The following is a 24382-nucleotide window of genomic DNA, read 5'->3' as shown; positions in this document are numbered from 1 at the left end:
GGATGTTTTTTGGCAGCAGGGTTAGAGAAAATGGTCCAAGTCAAGGTGAAGATGGATGGTGCAAAATATAGGGATATTCTTGAGCAAAACCTGTTTCAGTCAGTCAGAGATTTGAGACTGGACGGAGGTTCACCTTCCAACAAAATAATGACCCAAACCATACAGCTAAAACAGCACTTGAATGGTTTAAGGGTAAACGTGTAAATGTTTTGGAGTGGCCTAGTCAAAGCCCAGACCTTAATCCAATTGAGAATCTGTGGTCAGACTTAAAGACTGCTGTTCACCAGAGGAAACCATCTAATCTGAAGGAGCATGAGTAGTTTTGAGAAATGGGCAAAAATCCCAGTGGCAAGATGTGGAAAGCTCATAGAGACTTATCCAAAGCGACTTGCAGCTGTAATTGCCACAAAAAGAGGCTCTACAAAGTACTGACTTTAGGGGGGGGGGTGAATAGTTATGCACACTGAAGGTTTTAGTTATTTTTTCCTATTTGTTGATTGCTTCTCAAAAAAGAAAAACACATTTTCACAGTTGTCGGCATGTTCTTTACATGAACTGCTGCAAACCCTCAAAAAAAACAGTGAAATTCCAGATTGTGAGGTAGCAAAACATGAAGCATGGCAATGTTGGTGAAGTCTTTCACAAGCCATTGTATAAACAGTTACAGAAATTGCACTACAAAATTTGGTCATCATTCAGTGACAACTCTTTTGCTTGTCTCTTGTACTCATGCATCGGATCATCTCTTACAATTGTCTAACAGTAATCTGCAAGCATTGATGGATTTCATCTTCCTTGATATATTTTCTCCATAGCTGCAATATTGGTGAAATATCTCACCAGGCTCCGCAGTTTGGTGGAAAAAAGTCTAGATGCAAATGTAAGAAATAAATGTTTAATTACATGTTAAAGTCAAGATATATGTTTTGAGGAGATTTTCCACCAACACTTCATAGTTAACTGCTCTTAAGTTTTCCAAAAAATGAATTACCATTAATGCAAATGCTACCCATGCAGAGGAGAAACTCCTCATCTTGAAGACGCTTACGAATCTGAGGTCCAATAAACACTCCTGCTGGATGCACGACATATTTACTCCCTGGATGAAGTGAATCTCGGAGAGACCAGTCTCTTTTATTGTACTGATATTCTCTTGCATGACTATCACACTCACACAGAAAGCAGCAGTACTTTGTGTATCCACCCTGGAGACCAAGCAAGAGGGCAACCACCTTTAAGCCACCACAGAAGGGCCACAAATGTTGGTCATAGTTCAGGCACCTCAACAGCTGTTTCATGTTGTCATAGTTTTTTTCATGCGGACTGCATAACCAACTGGAATTGAAGGTAGTACATTGAAATTATGCAGCAAGACGGATTTTAGACTTGTTTTGGATGAATTGATGAAGACCCTCCATTCCGCTAGATTATGACTTATCTTCAGAGCTTATATTAAACTGTTGATGCTATTGTATGCCACAAGATTGCCCTCCATGAAGAAGTATTGAACAAGATCTTTATCACGGTTGCGGAACAAAGAACATCTCCCTCAAGGAGATTCCACTGCTCTGGCCTGGACCCTAGGGGCTTAGCCTTACTCTTGGGAAGGTCTAAATCTCTAACAAGATCGTTCAGTTTCAGTTCACTTTGTGTTATATGGTGTGGCTCAGTTGAGATTGCTGACAGAACTTCTGGGTCGTGAGAGGAAGATGCTTCATGACACCAAGCGCCCTCTTCTTTCTCAGGTGACTCAACTGAAAATGTTTCTGGTGCTTTTGGAGCTGGCAGTTCTTCTGTATGTGGTACTGGGTGTATTGCAGATGGAATGTTTAGATACTGTAAAGTCCACTTTTACCTTCAAACTTCTTTCCTAATCGGGGTCACCATGCAGAAATAGCAATTGGTAGTGTGATGGTTTGGCTCTCTCCAGATCATTGGGACTGTAAAAGGGATAGATTGCCTTTTCCCATGAAACCACTGGGTAAAATGTGATGCACATCTATTGTGGCATATGTGTAGAGCCCATCTCTTGTACTGATCTCCTATAGCCAAAATACAGGTTGTAAGCTTTCCTTATCATGGTAGTCAAGTTTCACCTTTGTGACGAAAAAGTGACTTCTCCACATATCTAGTAAAAACTATCCACTTTGTTAATGCAAAAACGAGGCATATCTGAAAAAACATATAGAAATATATCAATATGCTAAGAAACTAAGCTAAGAAATCCTAAAACTGTATACCTTACATAGAGAGCACTTATAAAAGTAGGTGATGCAACTGTAATTAGGATTACATCATTGAAGCTGACTTGGCGTCTTTTGATTGGTCATCCTAAAATGACAGAATACTGAAGGATCAATAGACTAAATAGATGATGTAAAAGACTAGCTACTAACAATGAAATAGTAATGAGGAAATAATTAAGATGCAATTTTTCTATAAGCCTGCATGAAAGGTGTCATAAATAATTACAACCTCCTCTGGATCATGAAAATTAGAGCAAATCAGGAAATGTAAGCATCATATTCATTTTCAGCACCACAAAATTAGTTGAGTTCAACTGTTTTCTTCCCTGAACCAATTTGGCCGTAGAACAGTGAACAGAAAACAAAATTTAAAAAATCTAGGTGGCAACAAAAAATAGGCTAAATTACCTGATGACAGGTAATGTCCATGATGCAGAACATGAGGGTTGGTATTCAATATATATTTGATATAATACACTGTGATTTTTAGAAGGGGGGGGGGGGGTAATTATCCAGAACTCTAAGGGTTACTAAAGGGAATTAATCATCAAAAGATAACGTAAAGTGTTTAAAGTGTAGCTGATGTTTCAGGAGAACTTGCAGCAGAATGTCGGTGTCTTCCTCTAGCTCCTCCCTCCTCCTGCCTACTCCCTTCTCCGTAGAACCTTATGGGCACCAACTATCATATCCTATTTCAGTAATGGGAAAAATCTGTATTTACTGAAGACAGATTTTACCTGTAAACTGAGAATTTTGAAAATGAAAGATCAGTCCAGAAGAAAAAAGCAGATTTCTCTGATAAGATATATTACAAAAGATATTTATTTTTATGTGTACTATTGATTAATGAAAAATAAATAAATAAATGACAGCTACTTTTTAATTCATTGAATACACATGCATTGAATATACAGGCGGTACACTTCCCTGCAAGTGTCACGACTGCAATTTCAATCTACACTGGGCATGCCCTGGATTATGGGCTGGTAGAGACGCCATGTCAACTATTCCAACAGTGTCCTAACTGAACATGTGCAGAGCGGATTGAGTGTCATGTCACATGCCAACCGAGTCCGAATGATTCAGACACAGGGCTATGTGTAATATAACATTATTGGATTCAATTCTTTATCTATTTTGTAATGTCATAGTATTATTATTATTTATCCATTGTATCTTCATACTAACTCTTTCCCTTCTTCCTTCATGGGGGTGATGTTGCCTTTGTTTTTGGCACCTTTCCTTCATGGGGGTGATGTTGCCTTTGTTTTTGGCACCTTTCCTTCATGGGGGTGATGTTGCCTTTGTTTTTGGCACCTTTATGTGTGACTAAAAGTTGGAAAACTATGGAGGTTTGCATAACACCTTTGTTAGCTTGATAAAAGGGATCCTGTTTCACTGAAACACATTGCTCTTTGTAAGATCTGATATGTGATAATTTTTATGCATTTTTCTTGACATTTTTTTTATAAAAGAATCAATTTATTCAATAATTTTTTGAGAGTTTTTCCTGGAATTGGACTGATAGATACATTGCTCCTTTAAATAAGGTTCCTAGTTTTGCTGATATGATTTTGGTTACATTTAGCCTTTTTATAATATTGATTAAATCAAGTTTCTATATTATATGTCCTTTTTTGAAATGGCAATGTTTTTTTGTCATATTATGATCTATATTTGAAAAAAGAAAGAATTTTTGCAATTTTCACACTGGAGCAATTTTAGCCTCATTCTCCAGGGTCTTTTGAGAAGACTTTTCAGAAGTCTCATTATCATCAGAGGTAATATTACAATGACAGGTAACACCTTATAACCAGCTGATAACACAGGATCACAATAGGTGAAATCACGCTCCTCCTGCTCCCCTTCTCTTCAAAGGCATATCTTTAGATGCTTCGATATAAATGATAGCATCTGAGTAAGTCTTTTGCTCCAAATGTGCATGTGGATTTCCTGAAAGGGCAGGAAGTATGAGTCTAGAATGGCCCCAGTGGACGGTGTGAAAATTGCAAGTTTTAACATTTTTAATACAGATTCTGATATGAAAAAAAAAAAATGACAATAATTTTTAAACAATTCATTAAACATAAAAACGTGATTTAAACAGTAGGTCATTTTATAATAACATGTTGCCTTTAATTTTCATGAAGTCTCTAACCTCTGATGATCAGCTATTATCACTAGGTGAAGCCATGCTTGGCCCTCAGTGCCCCGGTCTCCTCTGGTGTTCTCCAGTCAGAGTGTGATTGGTGACCTGTTTGCAGCTACTCATTGGATTGGGTCTTCTCTGCCTGGCCTCCTTCTTATCACTAGTGCCTTCCTTCTGGATCCTCAGCTAATGATGGCACCAGCTTCTTAAACACTCAGTAAGTGCCCAATCATTTATTTTTTAGTCAATGCCCAATCATCATAACTTTTTAATGGCTGTACGATATTGTGTCCAGCTCCTGAGTAATAATAAGGTCCTTTTGGTTCCTATACTACGCAAATGTGTTTTCTTCTTGCATCACTTGGCTTTAAGTTAACTTGTTTCGGACCACGTCATATTGTCTAGTGCCTGCCCTGTCCTCTGCCTGTCATCTGAGCGCGACTGAACTCTGCGTGTCCTCACCTGTTACTGTCTGATTACACCTTCCGTTTGCTCCAGTCGTTGCTAAAAGATACTACTCTGGGCGAAGCAGCCTGGGAATTTCTTCTGGGAAAGGGAGATTGTCAATCTCTTAAAGGGGTTGTCTAATATTGATGTCCATTTCTTAGTATAGGTCATCAATATTAGATTGGTGGGGGTCCAACACCCAGAACTCCCACCAATCAGCTAAAACTAACTTCAGTGGCAGCCGGATATCAACCATTGAATGGAGCTGGACAGAACAGTCCTGTTTTTTCTTCATTAGAAGCTGATGGGCAGTTCTCAGTAGAAGCTGATGGGCAGTTCTCGGTAGAAGCTGATGGGAAGTTCTGGATAGAAGCTGATGGGCAGTTCTCAATAGAAGCTGATGGGCAGTTCTGGATAGAAGCTGATAGGCAGTTCTGGATAGAAGCTGATGGGCAGTTCTCAATAGAAGCTGATGAGCAGTTCTCGATAGAAGCTGATGGGCAGTTCTCGATAGAAGCTGATGGGCAGTTTTCGATAGAAGCTTATGGGCAGTTCTCGGTAGAAGCTGATGGGCAGTTCTGGATAGAAGCTGATGGACAGTTCTCGATAGAAGCTGATGGGCAGTTCTCGATAGAAGCTGATGGGCAGTTCTCGGTAGAAGCTGATGGGCAGTTCTCGATAGAAGCTGATGGGCAGTTCTCGATAGAAGCTGATGGGTAGTTCGCAATAGAAGCTGATGGGCAGTTCTCAATAGAAGCTGATGAGCTATTCTCGATAGAAGCTGATGGGCAGTTCTCGATAGAAGCTGATGGGCAGTTCTGGGTAGAAGCTGATGGGCAGTTCTGGATAGAAGCTGATGGGCAGTTCTTGATAGAAGCTGATGGGCAGTTCTGGATAGAAGCTGATGGGCAGTTCTCAATAGAAGCTGATGGGCAGTTCTGGATAGAAGCCGATGGGCAGTTCTCAATAGAAGCTGATGGGCAGTTCTCGATAGAAGCTGATGGACAGTTCTGGATAGAAGCTGATGGGCAGTTCTCAATAGAAGCTGATGGGCAGTTCTCAATAGAAGCTGATGGGCAGTTCTCGATAGAAGCTGATGGGCAGTTCTCGATAGAATATGATGGGCAGTTTTCGATAGAAGCTGATGGGCAGTTCACGATAGAAGTTAATGGGCAGTTCTCGATAGAAGCTGATGGGCAGTTCTCAATAGAAGCTGATGGGCAGTTCTCAATAGAAGCTGATGGGCAGTTCTCGATAGAAGCTGATGGGCAGCTCTCGATAGAAGCTTATGGGGAGTTCTCGGTAGAAGCTGATGGGCAGTTCTCGATAGAAGCTGATGGGCAGTTCTCGATAGAAGCTGATGGGCCGTTCTCGATAGAAGCTGATGGGCAGTTCTCGATAGAAGCTAATGGGCAGTTCTCGATAGAAGCTGATGGGCAGTTCTTGATAGAAGCTGATGAAGATTGTACAAATCTATGCCTACATGTCTGTACAATTTTTACATCCTAACTCCACTGGAGCTAATAACAGATGATCGGTGGTGGTGCCGATTTGATATTGATGACCAATCTAAAAGATAGGTCATAAATATTAAATGTCTGATCTACCCCTTTTAACTAACCCCTTGAAACTGAGCCCTGATGATATGGACTCACCAATGCTTTGGGTCCACCTCAATGTGGTGGGTCCACCTCATCTAAGGTAGGCCTCATGACAATAACTTTTACATCAATGGCTGTATTTTTCAGGCACACTCCTCTAAGGTATTTAGACAACCTAAAGGTGCACTTGGTTTTGTACTGTAGTTACCAATTTTAGAGCACTATTTCTACCATTATTGATGCACTGTAGTTTTTTCCTACATTGACTGCTGCATTAATGGATAAGACTATGCAGAACAGCTCTGATGTTGGAATGATATGTATTTCCAACGGGAACATGTGCTTTTGAGCCTCATTCAAACGTCAGTGTAACACTGTCCTCGTGTAGACCATGATGCTAGGAATGGCTTCAGGTCTCCTGACCTGAACTTGGCAGCCTCATATATTCCTGACATTGTCAATTTAAGGTCAAGAGACCCGTGGTCAGTCCATGCATCATGGTCCATATGGTTACACAGATGTCTGAATGAGACTTTGGCTTAAAGAGGACCTGTCACCAGCTCAAAGGTCACCAGTGTTTGCCCTTAATTCATTGCCACTGCTTATCTGAGTATGACTTTTTTTTTTAATCCATCATACAGTCCTTTTTATTTTTTGCTAATTTTTATTGTCTTTAGCAAAGGGGAATGGCTCATAGGATAGTGCAGAGCAGCCTAAAGACACATCCCCAGAGAAGCCCGCGATCCACATCCCCTTGATAAAGACCATAAAATCTTGCACTAAATTAAAAGGCCCATATTCTTAACTATAACCATAACCATATGGCGGATGTCACGATCCCACGCCTCACTGTGTCCTAGGGCCAGAGTGAGTGACAACTCTGCTGTCTTATGGATTGCAGGGGCGTGCCAGGCTGTCAGCCTTGTGAGTGGCAGCTTGGTCGTCCTATAGTATGCAGAGGTGGGCTGGACTGTCAGTTTTGTCTATGGCATTTCCTTGCAGCTTAATTAGGCTGGGCCTGCTGGAAATCCTCCAGGTGTCGACCTTGCAGGGTGATTGCTTGGCCATTTAGCTGGCTGGCTATGCTAGGACTATTGCCAGTCGTAGCTTTGAGCTCAGTTGTGTGTTTGCTCTGTGCTCTGTATTCTGATCTTCTGATCTTTGTTTCTGAACTTTGGATTTTACTTTTGACTACCCGTTTATATTACCCCTTTTGCTTGACCTGTACTGGGACCTGACTATGCCTTAGTCTCTCCCCTCTGCTTATGACGTACCCTCCTGGCTCTTGACCGCCGACTCCTTGACTTCCCTGACTCATGGCTTGTTCATGAGAAGTGACTCAGCATCAAATTACGACTGGCCCATACATTTGTCTCTTTCATCATTATGGACCCTGTTCACACACTATGTGATGAGGTGGTGAATCTGACGCAAATGATTCTGGATCTGGCTAAAGAATACTAGAGCCTTGAATCATCGCTAAATCAATTACAAGGTCAGGTAACTAGCTTGATGAAGACTTCCTATAGCTCTCTGCAGGCAGCAGCGGCTGCAATGTCAGTAAATCCTGATGTGCAGTTGGTCTCTTCTGAACCTATAGTGGACCTTCCTGAGAAAATTTGGGAGAGATCGACCAGTTTAGGGTGTTCCAGTTATTGTCTACCCTACGTCCTCGGTTTTCAGGTTATGAGTCCCAGCAAGTGGGAATAATTATGTCTCTCCTGCAAGGGGGTCCTCAGACCTGGGCATTTCCTTTAGCTCCCCACGCCCCAGAATGGGCTTCTGTTAATGCTTTTTTAGACAGGTATGATTTATGACCAACCTGACAGAATCCAGGTCACGGAGGCTAAGATCATGAGTCTGACACAGGGAGAGCCACACCATTGAAGACTATAGTATTGCATTTCGGCAATTATCTAATGAAGTTCGGTGGAACAATACGGCCCTGAGGTGCCAATTCTATGTGGTCCTTTCCGAAGCTGTTAAGGATGCTCTGGCTTTTCTTGCTTCCCTGTGTTCTTTGGTAGAGGCCATGACGCATGCCATACACATGGTCCGCAGGATTCAGAAAGACGTGGTGAACAAGAAGGTGCCTTTTCCACTGAACATGTCCGTTCATCTGAGATGGAGTTCATGGAAGTTGGAGTTGCCAGTTCTTGTGCTGTGTAAAGGAAACGTTGGCACAATGTAGGTCTCGGTCTCTAATGTCATCTCACTGGAAATTTTCTTAAGAATTTCCCAACTCGTCCTCAAACAAGCAATCCGTTGGGACAACACCTTTGTCTTGGTGATTGTCGAGAAGGTCACCCAGACTCCCTGGTACCTTTTTCTTCCTCTGATGAAGTACTGATGAATATGTTGTTATCCTTCAAGAACCAGGTGTTATCAGCATTGGCATTCAAGGACTGCAGGTCTATTGCTAACTTTAATGATTCAGTTCTGGTTCTAAAGTTAGGATTAGAGACAGTTAATTTGGAAAGACCCATTCAAATTTTCACCATTGACAAGACACCATTAGTCCGGAATTGGGTCAAGATGGTGACGGTGGATTTCACGCTCCAAGTGAGAGCACTTTGCTTTGCATCCATCTCCTGTTTTGGATAATTTACCTGCTGGGTTGGTACTGGGGCTTTCATGGCTGCTTCTTCACAACCCTTTTACTGATTGGTATCAGAAGGAAATTGTTAAATAGAGCCACAATTGTCACAAGGAATGTCTAAAGTCGGTACAAATATGCTCCGCTAGTCTGAAGGGTCAGCCAGGGTACTTGAACGACTTTGGAGATGTGTTTTCAGAAAAAGAAGTGAAGATACTACCTCCCAATTATCCTTGTGATTGTGCTATTAATCTTGTCCCTAATGCCAAATTACCTAACGCTTGCCTTTATAATTTGTCTGGGCCTGAAAAGACCGCCATGAAAGACTATGTTAACGAAGTTTACAGAAGGGTCAAAACCCGTCCTTCCTTTTCCCCTGTTAATGCAGGATTTTTCTTTGTCAAAAAGAAAGATGGGAGTCTCTTTCCTTGCCTTGATTTTCTAGAACTGAACAAAATCACGGTTAAGAATACTTATCCACTTCCACTCATCTCTGACCTACAGTATATAATGAGCTTTTGGGGGCTAAATGGTATTCTAAACTTCATCTTAGGGGGGCTTTCAATTTGATAAACATCCGGAAGGGTGATGAGTGTAAAACGCTGTATTTAACGTCTGAGGGTTTATTTGAAAACCTTGTCATGCCCCTGGCGATATCCAGTACACCTTCTGTATTTCAAAATATTATCAATGATGATCTTTTCAGATTGCATTGCAACATTTGTTGTGATTTACCTGGATGAAATTCTAATTATCTCCCGATTTGGACTCTCACCAGGAATATGTCCTTGTAGGATTACTAAGGTTGAGGGAGAACTGTTTGTTTGGGAAATGTGTTTTTTTCTGTTTAGGAAATTTCGTTCCTGGGGTTTATTTTGACAGGAGCAGGGTTTAAAGGGGTTCTCCGGTCCAAATCGATAAGTCTGCAGTCACTCTGTTTGACTGCAGACATATGAATTCCCCCGACGCACGCACTGCGCGCTGTGGGGATTTGCTGGTTACAGACCCGGGACCTGAGGGTATGTATGTGTTATACATACTCCCAGTCAGTGGGTGTGGCCTAGCTTCCATACACTTGTATGGAGTGAGGCCACGCCCTCTAGTCAGCCACGCCCACTGGACATCCGCGTCACTAGATGGGGCGCAGCCTTGCTCAATATAAGGGTATGGAGTGAGGCAATATCCAGTAGACGGGCCATGGCCGGGAGTATGTATAATGCATACATACCCTCTAGTTCCGGATCAGAAATGCCCACAGCGCACAGTGTGCTGGGTACTGCACATCCACCCCTTATTGATATAGATATTGGATGTGCAGTTCCGGCCACTACCACTATACAGTTGACAGATCTGTGCCGTGCAGCTCCGTAACTGAGCAGTTCCGGACAGAAACAGCTGATTGGCTGGGGGTGTCGGGTGTTGCACCCCCATCGATTAGACATTGATGACCTATCCTAAGGTGGGTGACACATGATCGCTGCACCTAATCAGTGGCTGCAGTGGTCACATATCCTACGCCTGACTGCTATGCCCAATGATTGTAAAAATAGTGATTGTAAAAGCGAAGAGATGGAAGCACTGCAGGAGGGCCAGGACTGGATCCTTGGGGGAGAGAGTATGTGAATAGTGATGACTTTGTTACTTTGCAGTAACAGCAGCCATTATTACAAATTGGATAACTGCTCTGAATTATAAAATGGTTTCTACTTGTAGCTGCCAATATGCCGCCTAAAAAATATGCATTCCTCTCCTCTTATAATTTTGCATTATGGCTGTATGATGGATTTGGTCAGAATAGTATATAACAGTTCAAAGAGATATTACAAAATCAATTAGCGCAGAATTTAAGATCTTTTTTTTTTACGAACAACTGTAAAATAATATGTGCTACCACTAATGATAATAATAATAATAATAATGCTTCTAGAATTCTCAATCACCAAGTATATTAGGTATGGACTCATAAACTCATAGTCCATTATTGTACTTTGGAGATAGTAGTAATGCCCCAAGACACAAGATGTCCAGAATTGACAACTATTAAGGACAATAAAGGATATTACCCAAACTCTGGTTGATAGAAGGATTTTAAAGGGGACTCACAAAAGTCCATAGAATTGGACTTTTTTATTTAATTATTATTATCACCTCTGTTTATTAAATATCAATGTTGTCATAAGCTAGCATTGTTAGTAGTCACACACCAAGACAATTTTATGACATATTTAGAGATGCAATCTTGCACTCCTATAACTTTGGGATGGAATAACTTTGATTTATGGAATAACAATATTTACCAAATTCCAAACAAAGAAATAATGAACCATAAGCAGAAATCAGTATGAATGAGGAGCCAACAATACTATACCGTCATCTCCAAAGTCACAATGGACGGCCATAGGGATGAAGACAATTAGGAAATATATTTTCCAAGCCATTTTTCAAAATGTTGGTATCCAAATGTTGTCACTCCTCACTGGTTCGTATTTTGCAATTCTGCACCTTCTTTATAAATTAGCAATGTTACTGATTAACCAGTTACTAGTATGAAAAAGAACAAAATCTATGTTAAAGGCCATGTTGACTGTGGGCTCATCCTTCCGTTTGGCCTTTGACCTCTCCCACGCTGATAGTTTAAGAACAAAAAAGAAAAACAGTCTCATGCCCGCTGGAAAAACATAACAGAATATAAACTCTATTTATCAATACCAGCAATGTATTACTATTACTACTATTTCCAAATCAGGAACAAATACACAAAAGTACTACAAATATTATAGAACCTAGCTTCTCTCATTTCAACTATTCAACCCATATCAGAAAATGTCTTTTCCCTTAAAGGGATTCAGTCACCAGATTTTTGCCACCTAATCTGATGCAGGGGCAGAGACCCTGATTCCAGCTATGTGTCACTTACTGGGATGCTTGAGATAGTTTTGATAAAATCACTGTTTTATCAGCAAGAGATAAATCTGCTGCCATGTAATTCTCCATATTCAAGAGCTCTGTATAACCCCGCCCTCACCACTGATTGGTAGATTTCTGTCTATGCACAATGTACATAGAGAGCAGCCAATCAGTGGTGTGGGCGGGGTTATACAGAGCTCAGCATTCAGAGAACTGCTAGATCAGCAGCAGGGAAAACAGTGATTTTATTAAAACTACAGAAGGCAACCAAGTAAGTGATACATTGCTGGAATCAGGGTCTCTGCCTCTACATCATGCTGCTCCCAGATAGGGTATCAAAATCCTGGTGACAGATTAGTTTCAAAAGGGTTGTCTCATCGCAAACAACACCTTTAATCCGAGAGCCAAAAAGCTGAGTTTCCGAGGCAAATTTACAGTCCACTGCTCATCTCCCCTTCATTGGCTGCAACTACAGAAATATAGCTGTACATCTATGGCCTACAGATGTATCTTTCCATACCTTTCCTCATGGCTTGTCATATCTGAAGATGTGAGCCACAAGATTTATTACTGGAATATGTTTATGCTATATGTGCCCCTATGTGGACATGCAGTAACTGTGTATGTGCAGCCTGTGAAAAGCTTTGCTAGCATGTCCACATATTGTATTGAATGTGAACACTGAGAAATTGTAGTCACATTACAACCGACATACACTATTAAAATGATCTGATGATGCTGGTGTTTTTACTTTGCAAAGGTATGTCATATTATTTTGAGACTATCTAAAGAATGAGAAATCTCATTATAACAATTGTATTGGCAGCTGCAGCTTGTACTGAGCAGTGTGAGATCTCAGCAGCAGCAGGGAAGGGGGGACACAGAGGAGCTGTCAATCAGGCTAGGTGGTTGGAGATTGAGTCTAGTCAAGCCAAATTGACAGCATAGCCCTTATAAAATATGCTAATTAGTGTGTGTGGTGCACCCTTGGTGTGGCCAAGAGGCTCAGCTCACTGTTCTGTTCAGTAGTTTTTCATGTTTCTGCCTCTTTCAATGGTGATGAGAGCTCTGGCTGGTCTGACAGTGTTCCCTCTAGGCACGCCAATGCTGTCAATCAAAAAATGGGTTGAACAATGCAAGGAGCTTCTTTGTAATGTAAAAGGTGCGCCGTGCACCCCAATTATCATATTTGATAAAATTGTATTTTCTGCAGAACAGAGGCAGTGAATAAAACATTTAAGGTGTCATTTTTCTATGGGCTGTGTTCTCTACAAGGCTGTGTACTATTTTATACTTTCTGTTTGGGCTGTGACTCTCTGAAATGATTATATAGCCATAATGATATGGACATTTAGAGTAACAACACCAGTCTCATCAGGTCCAAGCGATCTATTTCTAAATGTATGTAGTTTGTGTTGTGAAATATGACAACAGATCGGCTTTAACGAACTTTGTGGAAAGGTACGGGAGGACACATCTGTACAGAGATAACTTGAATCTGCAAGCGCGGGAGCAGCTGCTAGTTAGTGGCGCTCTTCTCTGGCTCAGGGATTTTGCTTTTTACAATTAATGTGCATCCTAAAGTATCAAAGTGTAAGAAATGTCAGAGCAGAATTCAGCTGGGACAGAGAGAGGGATTGCTATCAATCTTCATTCATTTACAAACACTGGCACTGTTGCTGCTCTCTGCATGGCTGCACAGACCCATAGGAATTAACCAACGCTATCAGCTATTCACTTATTGGTCTGGATCTAGTCTACTGTACAGACACAGACCAATAAGTGAACAACTGATAGCGTTGGTTAAAGAGTAACTCTTTTTTTTCAGAATTCAATAATACACATGAAAATCAGAAACTTTGTAATATATCTTATCAGGGAATTCTGCTTCTTTCTTCTCCTGGGGTGATCAGTCATTCTCAAAATGATCAATTCATGGGTAATATCTGTATTCAGTGAAGACAGTTTTTACCATTACTGATGGTGCTCATAAATTTCTATGGAGAACTGTAACTGACATTTCAGGAGAACTTGCAGCAGAATGTCTGGGTCTGCCTCTAGCTCCTTCCTCCTGCTCCATAGAATGTTATGAGCACCAACTGTCTGTAACTGACGCTGCAGGAGAACTTGCAGCAGAATGTCTGTGTCTGCCTCTAGCTCCTTCCTCCTGCTCCATAAGATGTTATGAGCACCAACTGTCTGTAACTGATGTTTCAGGAGAACTTGCAGCAGAATGTCTGTGTCTGCCTCTAGCTCCTGTCTCCTGGTCCATAGAATGTTATGAGCACCAACTGTCTGTAACTGACGCTGCAGGAGAACTTGCAGCAGAATGTCTGTGTCTGCCTCTAGCTCCTTCCTCCTGCTCCATAGAATGTTATGAGCACCAAGTGTCTGTAACTGACGCTTCAGGAGAACTTGCAGCAGAATGTCTATGTCTGCCTCTAGCTCCTTCCTCCTGCTTCATAGAATGTTATGAGCACAAACTGTCTGTAACTGACACGACAGGAGAACTTCCAGCAGCATGTCTGTGTCTGCCTCTAGCTCCTTCCTCCTGCTCCATAGAATGTTATGAGCACCAACTGTCCGTAACTGACGTTTCAGGAGAACTTGCAGCAGAATGTCTGTCTGCCTCTAGCTCCTTCCTCCTGCTCCATAGAATGTTATGAGCACCAACTGTCTGTAACTAACGTTTCAGGAGAACTTGCAGCAGAATGTCTGTGTCTGCCTCTAGCTCCTTCCTCCTGCTCCATAGAATGTTATGAGCACCAACTGTCTGTAACTGATGTTTCAGGAGAACTTACAGCAGAATGTCTGGGTCTGCCTCTAGCTCCTTCCTCCTGCTCTATAGAATGTTATGAGCACCAACTGTCTGTAACTGACGTTTCAGGAGAACTTGCAGCAGAATGTCTGTCTGCCTCTAGCTCCTTCCTCCTGCTCCATAGAATGTTATGAGCACCCACTGTCTGTAACTAACGTTTCCGGAGAACTTGCAGCAGAATGTCTGTGTCTGCCTCTAGCTCCTTCCTCCTGCTCCATAGAATGTTATGAGCACCAACTGTCTGTAACTGATATTTCAGGAGAACTTGCAGCAGAATCTGTGTCTGCCTCTCGTTCCTTCCTCCTGCTCCGTAGAATGTTATGAGCACCAACTGTCTGTAACTGACGCTTCAGGAGAACTTGCAGCAGCATGTTGGTGTCTGCCTCTAGCTCCTTCCTCCTGCTCCATAGAATGTTATGAGCACCAACTGTCTGTAACTGATGTTTCAGGAGAACTTGCAGCAGAATGCCTGTGTCTGCCTCTAGCTCCTTCCTCCTGCTCCATAGAAAGTTATGAGCACCAACTGTCTGTAACTGACACTTCAGGAGAACTTGCAGCAGCATGTCTGTGTCTGCCTCTAGCTCCTTCCTCCTGCTCCATAGAATGTTATGAGCACCAACTGTCAGTAACTGACGTTTCAGGAGAACTTGCAGCGGAATGTCTGTCTGCTTCTAGCTCTTTTCTCCTGCTCCATAGAATGTTATGAGCACCAACTGTCTGTAACTGATGTTTCAGGAGAACTTGCAGCAGAATGTCTGTGTCTGCCTCTAGCTCCTTCCTCCTGCTCCATAGAATGTTATGAGCACCAACTGCTGTAACTGACGTCTCAGGAGAACTTGCAACAGAATGTCTGTGTCTGCCTCTAGCTCCTTCCTCTGCTCCATAGAATGTTATGAGCACCAACTGTCATCTCTTATCTCAGTAATGGGAAAATCTGTCTTTATTGAATTTTACAGATTTTACCCATGAATTGAAAATAAAAGATCAACCCAGAAGGAGAAATAAGCAGAATTCTTTGATGAGATACATTACAAAGTTGCTTAATAATTGAAATGGCAGTTACAATATAAAGTGGTTTTCCGGCCTTGGGACACAAGTCTGCAGTCACTATATGAGACTGCAGACTTGTGAATTCTCACAGAGCACGAACTGTGTGCTGTGAGGATTCGCCGGTGCTGGGACCAGGCGGTTACTTCTGGCCACATTGTGACTAGATATGTCCGGCCTTGCTCAATACTAGTGATGGACGAGCACTAAACTGCTCGGGTGCTCGATGCTAGGGTCGAGCACATTGAAATACTCGGGTGCTCGACCCGACCAACGAGCCCAACGTAAGTCTATGGGAAACTCGAACATTTTTCAGGCGGCTCCCCCCGGCAGTCTGCAGAGGGCCTAAAAATTGCCCAAATCGATGGGAACAGTGCTCAAATGACATGGGGACAGAATGGGGAAGACCCCTGGAAGCATTTCTGACTCCCAGGTCACTGCTGTGAACAATGTTGTCAGAGGTATTCAACCGTGACAAATGCATTCACCAGGAAATGTCATTTTAACATTTTACAACCTTATCTGGCCATGTGGTGTGTGAGATATCATCAGACACATCCTGTTTCATTTATGAAGGAGGGACTCTGAAAGTCACAAAGCCTATTTTTATAGGGCCATCAGGCGGCCTTTACTATTCATAAAGGGCCAGCAGTCGGCCCTCAGTATTCTTAGAGAGCCATCAGCCGGCTATGTTTTACTGTTCCCATTACTAAAGAGTGGGTCTCCTATACTGTTATTGCATATGCAGTGAGTGTCAGGGCTGCCCAAAATTTGGACACACCCCAATACCACTTTGAAAATTTGGACACACCCCTATACCCCTTTGAAGAGACTTAAAGGCCTCCTGAAAACAATGTTCCCATTTTTATGAAGTAGGTCTCCCATTGTGTTTGCCTATGCAGTGAATGCAAGGGTTGCCAAAAATTTGGAGGCACTCCAATGCCCCTTGGAAGAGACGTGGAGATCAGAGGGCCTTCTGAAAACAATGTCCCCTTTATTAGAAAGTGGGTCTCTCATTTTGTTTACCTATGCAGTGAATGCAAGGGTTGCAAAAAATTTGGAGGCACTCCAATGCCCCTTGGAAGAGATCTGGAGGTCAGAGGGCCTCATGAAAACAATGTTCCCATTATTAGGAAGTGGATCTCTCATTATGTTTGCCTATGCAGTGAATGCAAGGTTGCCAAAAATTTGGAGGCACTCCAATGCTCCTTGGAAGAGACGTGGAGGTTAGAGGGCCTTCTGAAAACAATGTTCCCATTATTAGGAAGTGGGTCTCCCATTATGTTTGCCTATGCAGTGAATGCAATGGTTGCCAAAAATTTGGAGGCACTAAAATGCCCCTTGGAAGAGGGGAATAAAATGTTCCCATTATTAGGAAGTGGGTCTCCCATTGTGTTTGCGTATACAGTAAATGCAAGGGCTGCCAAAAATTGGGAGGCACTCCAATCACAGACCACGGTCACCGTGGTGATATGGTGGTGGAGTTCATAGAATCATAGAATCATAGAATCATAGAATGGTAGAGTTGGAAGGGACCTCCTGGGTCATCTGGTCCAACCCCCTGCTCAAAGCAGGATTCACTAAATCATCTCAGACAGATGTCTGTCCAGCCTCTGTTTGAAGACGTCCATTGAAGGGGAACTCACCACCTCTCGTGGCAGCCTCTTCCACTCATTAATCACCCTAACTGTCAAAAAGTTTTTTCTAATATCTAATCTGTGTCTCCTCCCATTTAGTTTCATCCCATTGCTTCTAGTCTTTCCTTGTGAAAATGAGAATAAAGATGATCCTTCTACAATGTGACAGCCCTTGAGATATTTGTAGACAGCTATTAAGTCTCCTCTCAGTCTTCTTTTTTGCAAGCTAAACATTCCCAAATCCTGCAACCGTTCCTCATAGGACATGGTTTGCAGACCAGTCACCATTCTGGTCGCTCTTCTCTGAACTTGTTCCAGTTTGTCTATGTCTTTTTTAAAATGTGGTGCCCAAAACTGTACACAGTATTCCAGATGAGGTCTGACCAAAGAGGAGTAAAGACCGATAATGACTTCACGTGATCTAGACTGTATGCTTCTGTTAATACACCCCAGAATTGTATTTGCCTTTTTTGCTACTGCATCACACTGTTGACTCATGTTCAGTCTATGATCTATTAGTATACCTAAGTCTTTTTCATATGTACTGTTGCTTAGCTCTATTCTTCCCATTCTGTAAATGCTTTTTTCATTTTTATTGCCCAGATGTAGTACTTTGCATTTTTCCCTGTTAAAAACCATTCTGTTGGTTGCTGCCCACTGCTCCAGTTTATTCAGGTCTTTTTGAATCCTCTCTCTCTCTTCTCTAGTATTAGCTATCCCTCCTAGCTTTGTGTCATCAGCAAATTTAATCAGTTTACCCTCAATTCCTACATCTAAATCATTGATGAAGATGTTGAACAATACAGGTCCCAGGACAGAGCCCTGTGGTACCCCACTTGAGACATTCATCCAGCTGGATGTGAAGCCATTTACAACCACCCTTTGAGTCCGATCACTAAGCCAGTTATGAATCCACCTAACAGTTGCCTGGTCCATTGCATACTTGGTCATTTTTTCAATAAGGATGGTGTGAGATACTTTGTCAAATGCTTTGCTGAAGTCAAGATATACTATATCTACAGCATTTCCCTGATCCACCCAGTCAGTGATTCTGTCATAGAAGGAAATTAAGTTAGTCTGACATGACTTGTTAGTTACAAACCCATGCTGACTCTGGTTAATCACTTCATTCTTATCCATGTACTTACATACATGTTGTTTAATAATTTGTTCAAAGATCTTTCCTGGTATAGAAGTCAGACTCACCGGCCTATAGTTCCCTGGGTCCACCTTCTTCCCCTTTTTGAAGATAGGAACAACATTTGCTCTTCTCCAGTCTTCTGGGACTTCTCCTGTTCTCCAAGAATTTTCAAAGATTATGGAGAGTGGTTCTAAAATTTCTTCTACGATCTCCTTCTGTACTCTGGGGTGTAATTCATCTGGACCTGGAGACTTGAACTCATTTATGTTAGCTAAATATTCCCTCACAATCTTTCTGTTTACAGATAACTTGGATTCTTCTATTCCTTTAAAAGGACAGTGAAGATCAGTTGATATTACATTTTCTTTCTGAGAGAAAACAGATGCAAAATAGGAATTAAAAAGTTCGGCCTTCTCAACATCCTCTCTTACCATTTCTCCATTTTCATCCTGTAAAAATCCTATAGCATCTTTGACTTTTCTTTTACTTTTGACATACCCCCAAAATCCTTTTTTATTGCTTTTGACATCTCTTGCAAGCCTTAATTCATTGTCAGCTTTAGCTAACCTGATACGTGCCCTGCAGGATCTGCAGACTGCATTATAATCTTCTTTAGAAATGCCTCCCTCTTTCCATTTAATAAACATTTCTTTCTTTCTTTTTAGCATGTGTTTAAGTTCTGTGTTCATCCATCCTGGTTTCCTTAAATGCTTCCCATTCTTCCTACTTTTCGGGATTGTTAACGATTGTGCTTTGAGAATCTCATTTTTAAAAATTTCCCATCCTTCCTGGACATTTTTGTCCTTAAGGACATCCAGCCATTGGATCCCTCCTATTCTCTTTCTGAGTCTCTTAAAATCTGCCTTTCTAAAATCTAACCTTGAAGTTTGAGTCTTCACATGTCTTCCTCCTCTAGTTATCCAAAATTCTATAATAGCATGATCGCTGCCTCCTAGGGTCCCAGCCACCTTTACCTCCTCAACCATTTCCTCCCTGTTTATAAGGATTAGATCCAAAGTAGCAGATCCCCTTGTTTTCTCCCCTACCTTTTGGAAGATAAAGTTGTCAGCAAGAGAGGATAAGAATTTGCTTGACCTGTTAGTTTTACTTGAGAGAGATTCCCAACAAATGTCTGGATAGTTGAAATCTCCCATGACCACTACGTCATATTTTTTGGAGAACTTGGTCATTTGATACATAAAGAGTTCATCCATATCTTCAGTTTGCCCAGGTGGCCTGTAGTAAATGCCTACAATGGTGTCCTTTCTGTTGTTCTCTCCTTGTATTCTTACCCAAACAGTTTCCACAGAACTCCCAGTCTCTGAAGCTTCAATCTCTGTGCAGATATACGCTTTTCTAACATACAATGCGACACCTCCTCCTCGTTTATCAAGTCTGTTTCTTCCAAATAAGTTGTATCCTTTTAGCCTTTTATTCCAATCATGTGTATCGTCCCACCAAGTTTCAGTGATTCCAATGACATCATATTTCTTTTCCTGCATTAGTAGTTCCAATTCTCCTTGTTTGTTGCCCATGCTTTGTGCATTTGTATAAAAACATTTTAGTTTGTGATTGTTTTCTCTTCCTCCCATATTTTTATTATTTAAATTGTTTTGTCTTTGTTCTTCCTTTCCACTTCCAGTAGCAGAGATCTCAATAGTATTTGTCAGCTGTATGGCCTTTTCTGGCCTTTTGCTTCCCTTCCCACATTGTTCTAGTTTAAAGCTCTCCTGATGAGTGTAGCAAGGCGACTTCCAAATACATGTTTTCCAGTCTTCGTAAGGTGCACCCCATCTCTAGCAAGTAGTCCATCGTATAGGTAATTCATTCCGTGATCCAGAAATCCAAATCCTTGTTGACGGCACCATCGACGTAGCCAGTTGTTCACCTGTAGAATCTTATTCCACCTCATTGTTCCATGGCCATCCACTGGGAGGATGGATGAGAAGACCACCTGCGCTCCCAATTCTTTCACTTTCTTGCCTAAGTCTTCAAAGTCACTGCAGATGGTTTCCAGGTCCTTTCTTGCGGTGTCATTTGTCCCCACATGTATTAGCAGGAATGGGTAGTGATCTGTAGGTCTGAAGAGTCTTGATATCCTGTCAGACACATCTTTAATTTTTTCTCCAGGAAGACAGCACATTTCTCTTGAGGTTATGTCTGGTCTGCAGATAGCGGCCTCTGTTCCTCATGTTACGCTGCTATCATTCGGTGGTGTTGAGAAGTCTGGCCCCATCCAGCCCTTGTTCATTTTTATAAGATTCAGCCTGTCAGCATTTTCAGTTGACAGGCGGATGCGCTTATCAGTTATAATTCCAACAATGGCACTAAAAACCCGCTCTGACAAAACGCTGGCGACAGGGCAGGCCAGGACATCCAAGGAGTAGAGAGCCAGTTGATTCCATGTATCAAGCTTGGATACCCAATAATTATGAGGCACAGAGGAATCACGGAGGACGTTGGTACGGTCGTCAAGGTACTCCCTCAGCCTCTTCCCAAACGTTGCACTCCTTGTGAGAGTACCCCGCGCCTCAGGGCTTGTGCGATGGGAGGGGCTGACAAAATTCTCCCCGAACTTTGACAGTGTTCCCCTGCCTCTGCTGGATTGCATTTGTGTCTCTCTCACCTGTACTCCTTGGTTGTCCAACGAACTGTGACCTCTGCCACCAGCGATTTCAGATGGGAATTTTTTTAATAGTTCCGCAACAAGGGCCTTCTGGTACTGCCCCATTTTTGTAGTCCTGTCCGCCTCAGGAATAAGAGATATAAAGGTCTCCTTGTAGCATGGGTCTAGAAGTGTCACCAACCAGTAATGACTATAATCCAAAATTTTGAGAACGTGAGGGTCATGGGAAAGGCAGTGAAACATAAACTCAGCCATGCGTGCCGGACTGCTAACAGGCAAGACTTCCGTGTCCTCACCAAGAGGATGACTGACCATGCTCTCCTCCTCCTCTCTGTACTCTGGCCATCCTCGCTGAACAGACAGTATGACAGTTGTGAAGGTAGTACCGTCTATAGGGCATGAAACTAGCTCCTGTTCTTCCTCCTCCTCATCCTCTTCCCCATTGTCACCCAATCCATGTTGGGATGAGATGAAGCTGGGCTGTGTGTAATCACCCTGTATGGTTCCTTGCTCCATCTCATCATGCTCCGCCTGCAATGCATCCTCTTTGATTGTGAGCAGAGAGAATTTCAGAAGACAGAGAAGCGGGACGATGACGCTAATTATGGCGTCATCGCCTTTCACCATCTTGATGGAGTCCTCAAAGTTTTGGAGGATGGTACATATATCTGACATCCATGTCCACTCCTGAGGTCTTATGTGTGGAGTCTGAACTGTATACCAATGGAATTGTTGATTCTGGTACTCAAGAACTTCGCTCTTCTGCTCACAAATCCTTCCCAACATCTGCAGTGTAGAGTTCCAAGGCATGGGGACATCACACACCAGTCTGTGAGTCGGAAGCTGCAAACGCTGCTGAAACACGACAAGGTCGGCGGAAGCTGTAGGTGACTTTCTAAAATGGGCACACAGGCGGCGGACTTTAACTAGCAGACTCGGCAGCTTTAGGGAGGATTTGAGAAACCGCTGAACCAAGGTTAAGAACATGGGCCAGGCACGGTACGTGTGTGAGCTCGCCTTACCTCAGAGCCGCCAAAAGGTTCCGGCCATTGTCACACATGACCATGCCTGGCTGTAGGTTCAGCGGCGTGAGCCAAAGATCTGCCTGCTTTTTCAGAGCTGTCCACAACTCTTCAGCATTGTGCGGTTTGTCACCTAAGCATATTAGCTTCAGAACAGCCTGTTGCCACTTGGCCGAGGCAGTTCCGCAGTGCTTCCAGCTTGTGACTGATGTGGTCATTTTGGAGATGAAGGCTGAAGAGGAGGAGAAGGCTGAGGAGGATGAGGTGCAGGAGCTGTAGACTGTGAGGGCAACCCTGATTGACCTAGGGCCCGCAATCCTTGGCGTCGGGAGGACTTGTTCCGCCCCAAGGTCCGACTGGGTCCCGGCTTCCACTATGTTAACCTAGTGTGCCGTCAGCGAGATGTACCAGCCCTGCCCGCCAAGCACTTGTGCCTATGTCTGTGGTTAGGTGGACTTTCCAGGTAACTGCGTTGTTGAGGGCATGGCTAATGTTTTGGGACACGTACTTGTGTAATGTGGGGACGGCACACCAAGAGAAATAGTGGCAGCTGGGGACAGAGTATCGAGTGCTGCCGCCATCAGGTTGCGGAATGCTTCTGTGGCGCCCTGCTGCGCAGTGGTGCCATAGATCCCAGAGGGGTGCATGGATGGAATTCTCCCCAGTGGCCCCAATACATACAGACACCTCCACCCAAGTCCACTAGATGGAGCCCTGTCAGGTATATAAATACTGGGGGGTGGAGTTCAGGAGGTCAGTCAGTGGGAAGCAGATAGTGTGACACCATGCTGCAGCTCCAGTCAAGCTGAGGTCTGTGTGGCTGAAGGCCAGGCTAGGCCCAAGCTGCGGGCTAGTCTGGCCAGTGAGAGCCTGGAGCGGGCTAGAAGGCAAGTGAGAGTTCCTGTCAGGCACAGACAGGGACAGAATTCAGAGAGTCTGCTCAGGGAGTCTCTATGAGAGAGTCTGCAGACTGAGGAGAAGAAAGAGAAACGCACAGGGGCAGAGGAGCATAACAGGCTCACCCCGAACCATATACCAGACACTGGGTCCGCGCCTACAGGGATCTTTATGACCAGTAGGAACAACCGTAATCCCTGGAGAACTAGAAATCCCAGGTTAACCAACCGCTGACCACAGCAACACGGTTAGGTACCACTAAGGCTCCAGTGACCAGGAATAGTGGGAACCAGGAGAAAACCCTATCGCCAGGTCAGTAGTGTGTGTGCCTGTACTTCCTCTGTGACCGTCCTGCCATCTCTGTAACATACCTGGCGGCGTCCTTGCATGGTGGTCCATCTCCCACTGTGCAAGAGGGCGCACTTGATCTCCTGTCCAGAATGTCTCTCTGGCTTCCCTCCATGCTGTCTGTTTGTGTCTGTTTCTGCTGCTTAAGGGCGGCGCCCGATCACTTCCTGCCTTTTGTACCTGCTGTGGGTCACACCCCTTGTGCGTCCTCAGCCTATTGCTGTCTGTCACTTGGTATATAGCTCAGCAGCTCCCTTCTATCCCTGCCTGAGCATAGTGTTTCCTTCAGTGTGTGCTTGCACTCTGAAGGTGCCAGGTCCCGTCTCTTGTCTCCTGCTTTTTGTATCAGTTCCCGTGTCTGAACTGAGTCCTGTATGTCTCCTGCTTTGCGGTATCAGCTCCCGTGTCTGAATTGTGTCCTGTATGTCTTCTGCTTTGCGGTATCAGCTCCCGTGTCTGAACTGAGTCCTGTATTTCTCCTGCTTTGCGGTTTCAGCTCCCGTGTCTGAACTGAGTCCTGTATGTCTCCTGCTTTTCGGTATTAGTTCCCGTGTCTGAACTGAGTCCTTTCTGTGTTCTCTTGTCTGTCCTGTCTGAACACGCTCCTAGCCTGTTCCTCCTGCCTTCTAGGGGCCGATTACCTAGACCCGCTCCTGTATCTTGTCTGTCCTGTCTGAACACGCTCCTTGCCTGTTCGTCCCGCCTCTCTGGGGGCAGTATTCCCAGACCCGCTCCTGTATCCCGCTGCAGTGTCGGTCTCCTCCGTACACTCAGTTCCAGTCTGAACTCTCTCCTATCCTTTACCTGTTTTTGCCTCTATGTCCGTTCCCTTCCTTTTTCTGCAGAGTCTGAACTCGTACCTAACTCCTGCCAGTTGTCTCTGTACTCCCGTTTGTGAGT

At 43.3% G+C, this 24382-nt stretch overlaps 1 protein-coding gene across 2 annotated transcripts in view; it reads right to left on the bottom strand.

The window, feature by feature from the left end:
- The window catches only part of LOC141172278 (beta-2-glycoprotein 1-like), a 69684-nt gene extending 58119 nt beyond the window's left edge, over positions 1–11565 (bottom strand). For both annotated transcript variants that reach the window (XM_073656299.1, XM_073656300.1), the window contains exon 1: positions 11408–11565. In XM_073656299.1, coding sequence (XP_073512400.1) covers positions 11408–11477 — 70 coding nt within the window. In that variant the 5' untranslated portion in view covers positions 11478–11565. The remainder of the gene's footprint in view (positions 1–11407) is intronic.
- Positions 11566–24382: the final 12817 nt, after the last annotated feature.

This window comes from Phyllobates terribilis, unplaced genomic scaffold, assembly GCF_046119375.1.
Source record: "Phyllobates terribilis strain yellow unplaced genomic scaffold, ASM4611937v1 Scaffold_12__6_contigs__length_324123572, whole genome shotgun sequence".
Lineage (NCBI taxonomy): Eukaryota > Metazoa > Chordata > Amphibia > Anura > Dendrobatidae > Phyllobates > Phyllobates terribilis.
This window is presented reverse-complemented; position numbering and strand designations above follow the sequence as displayed.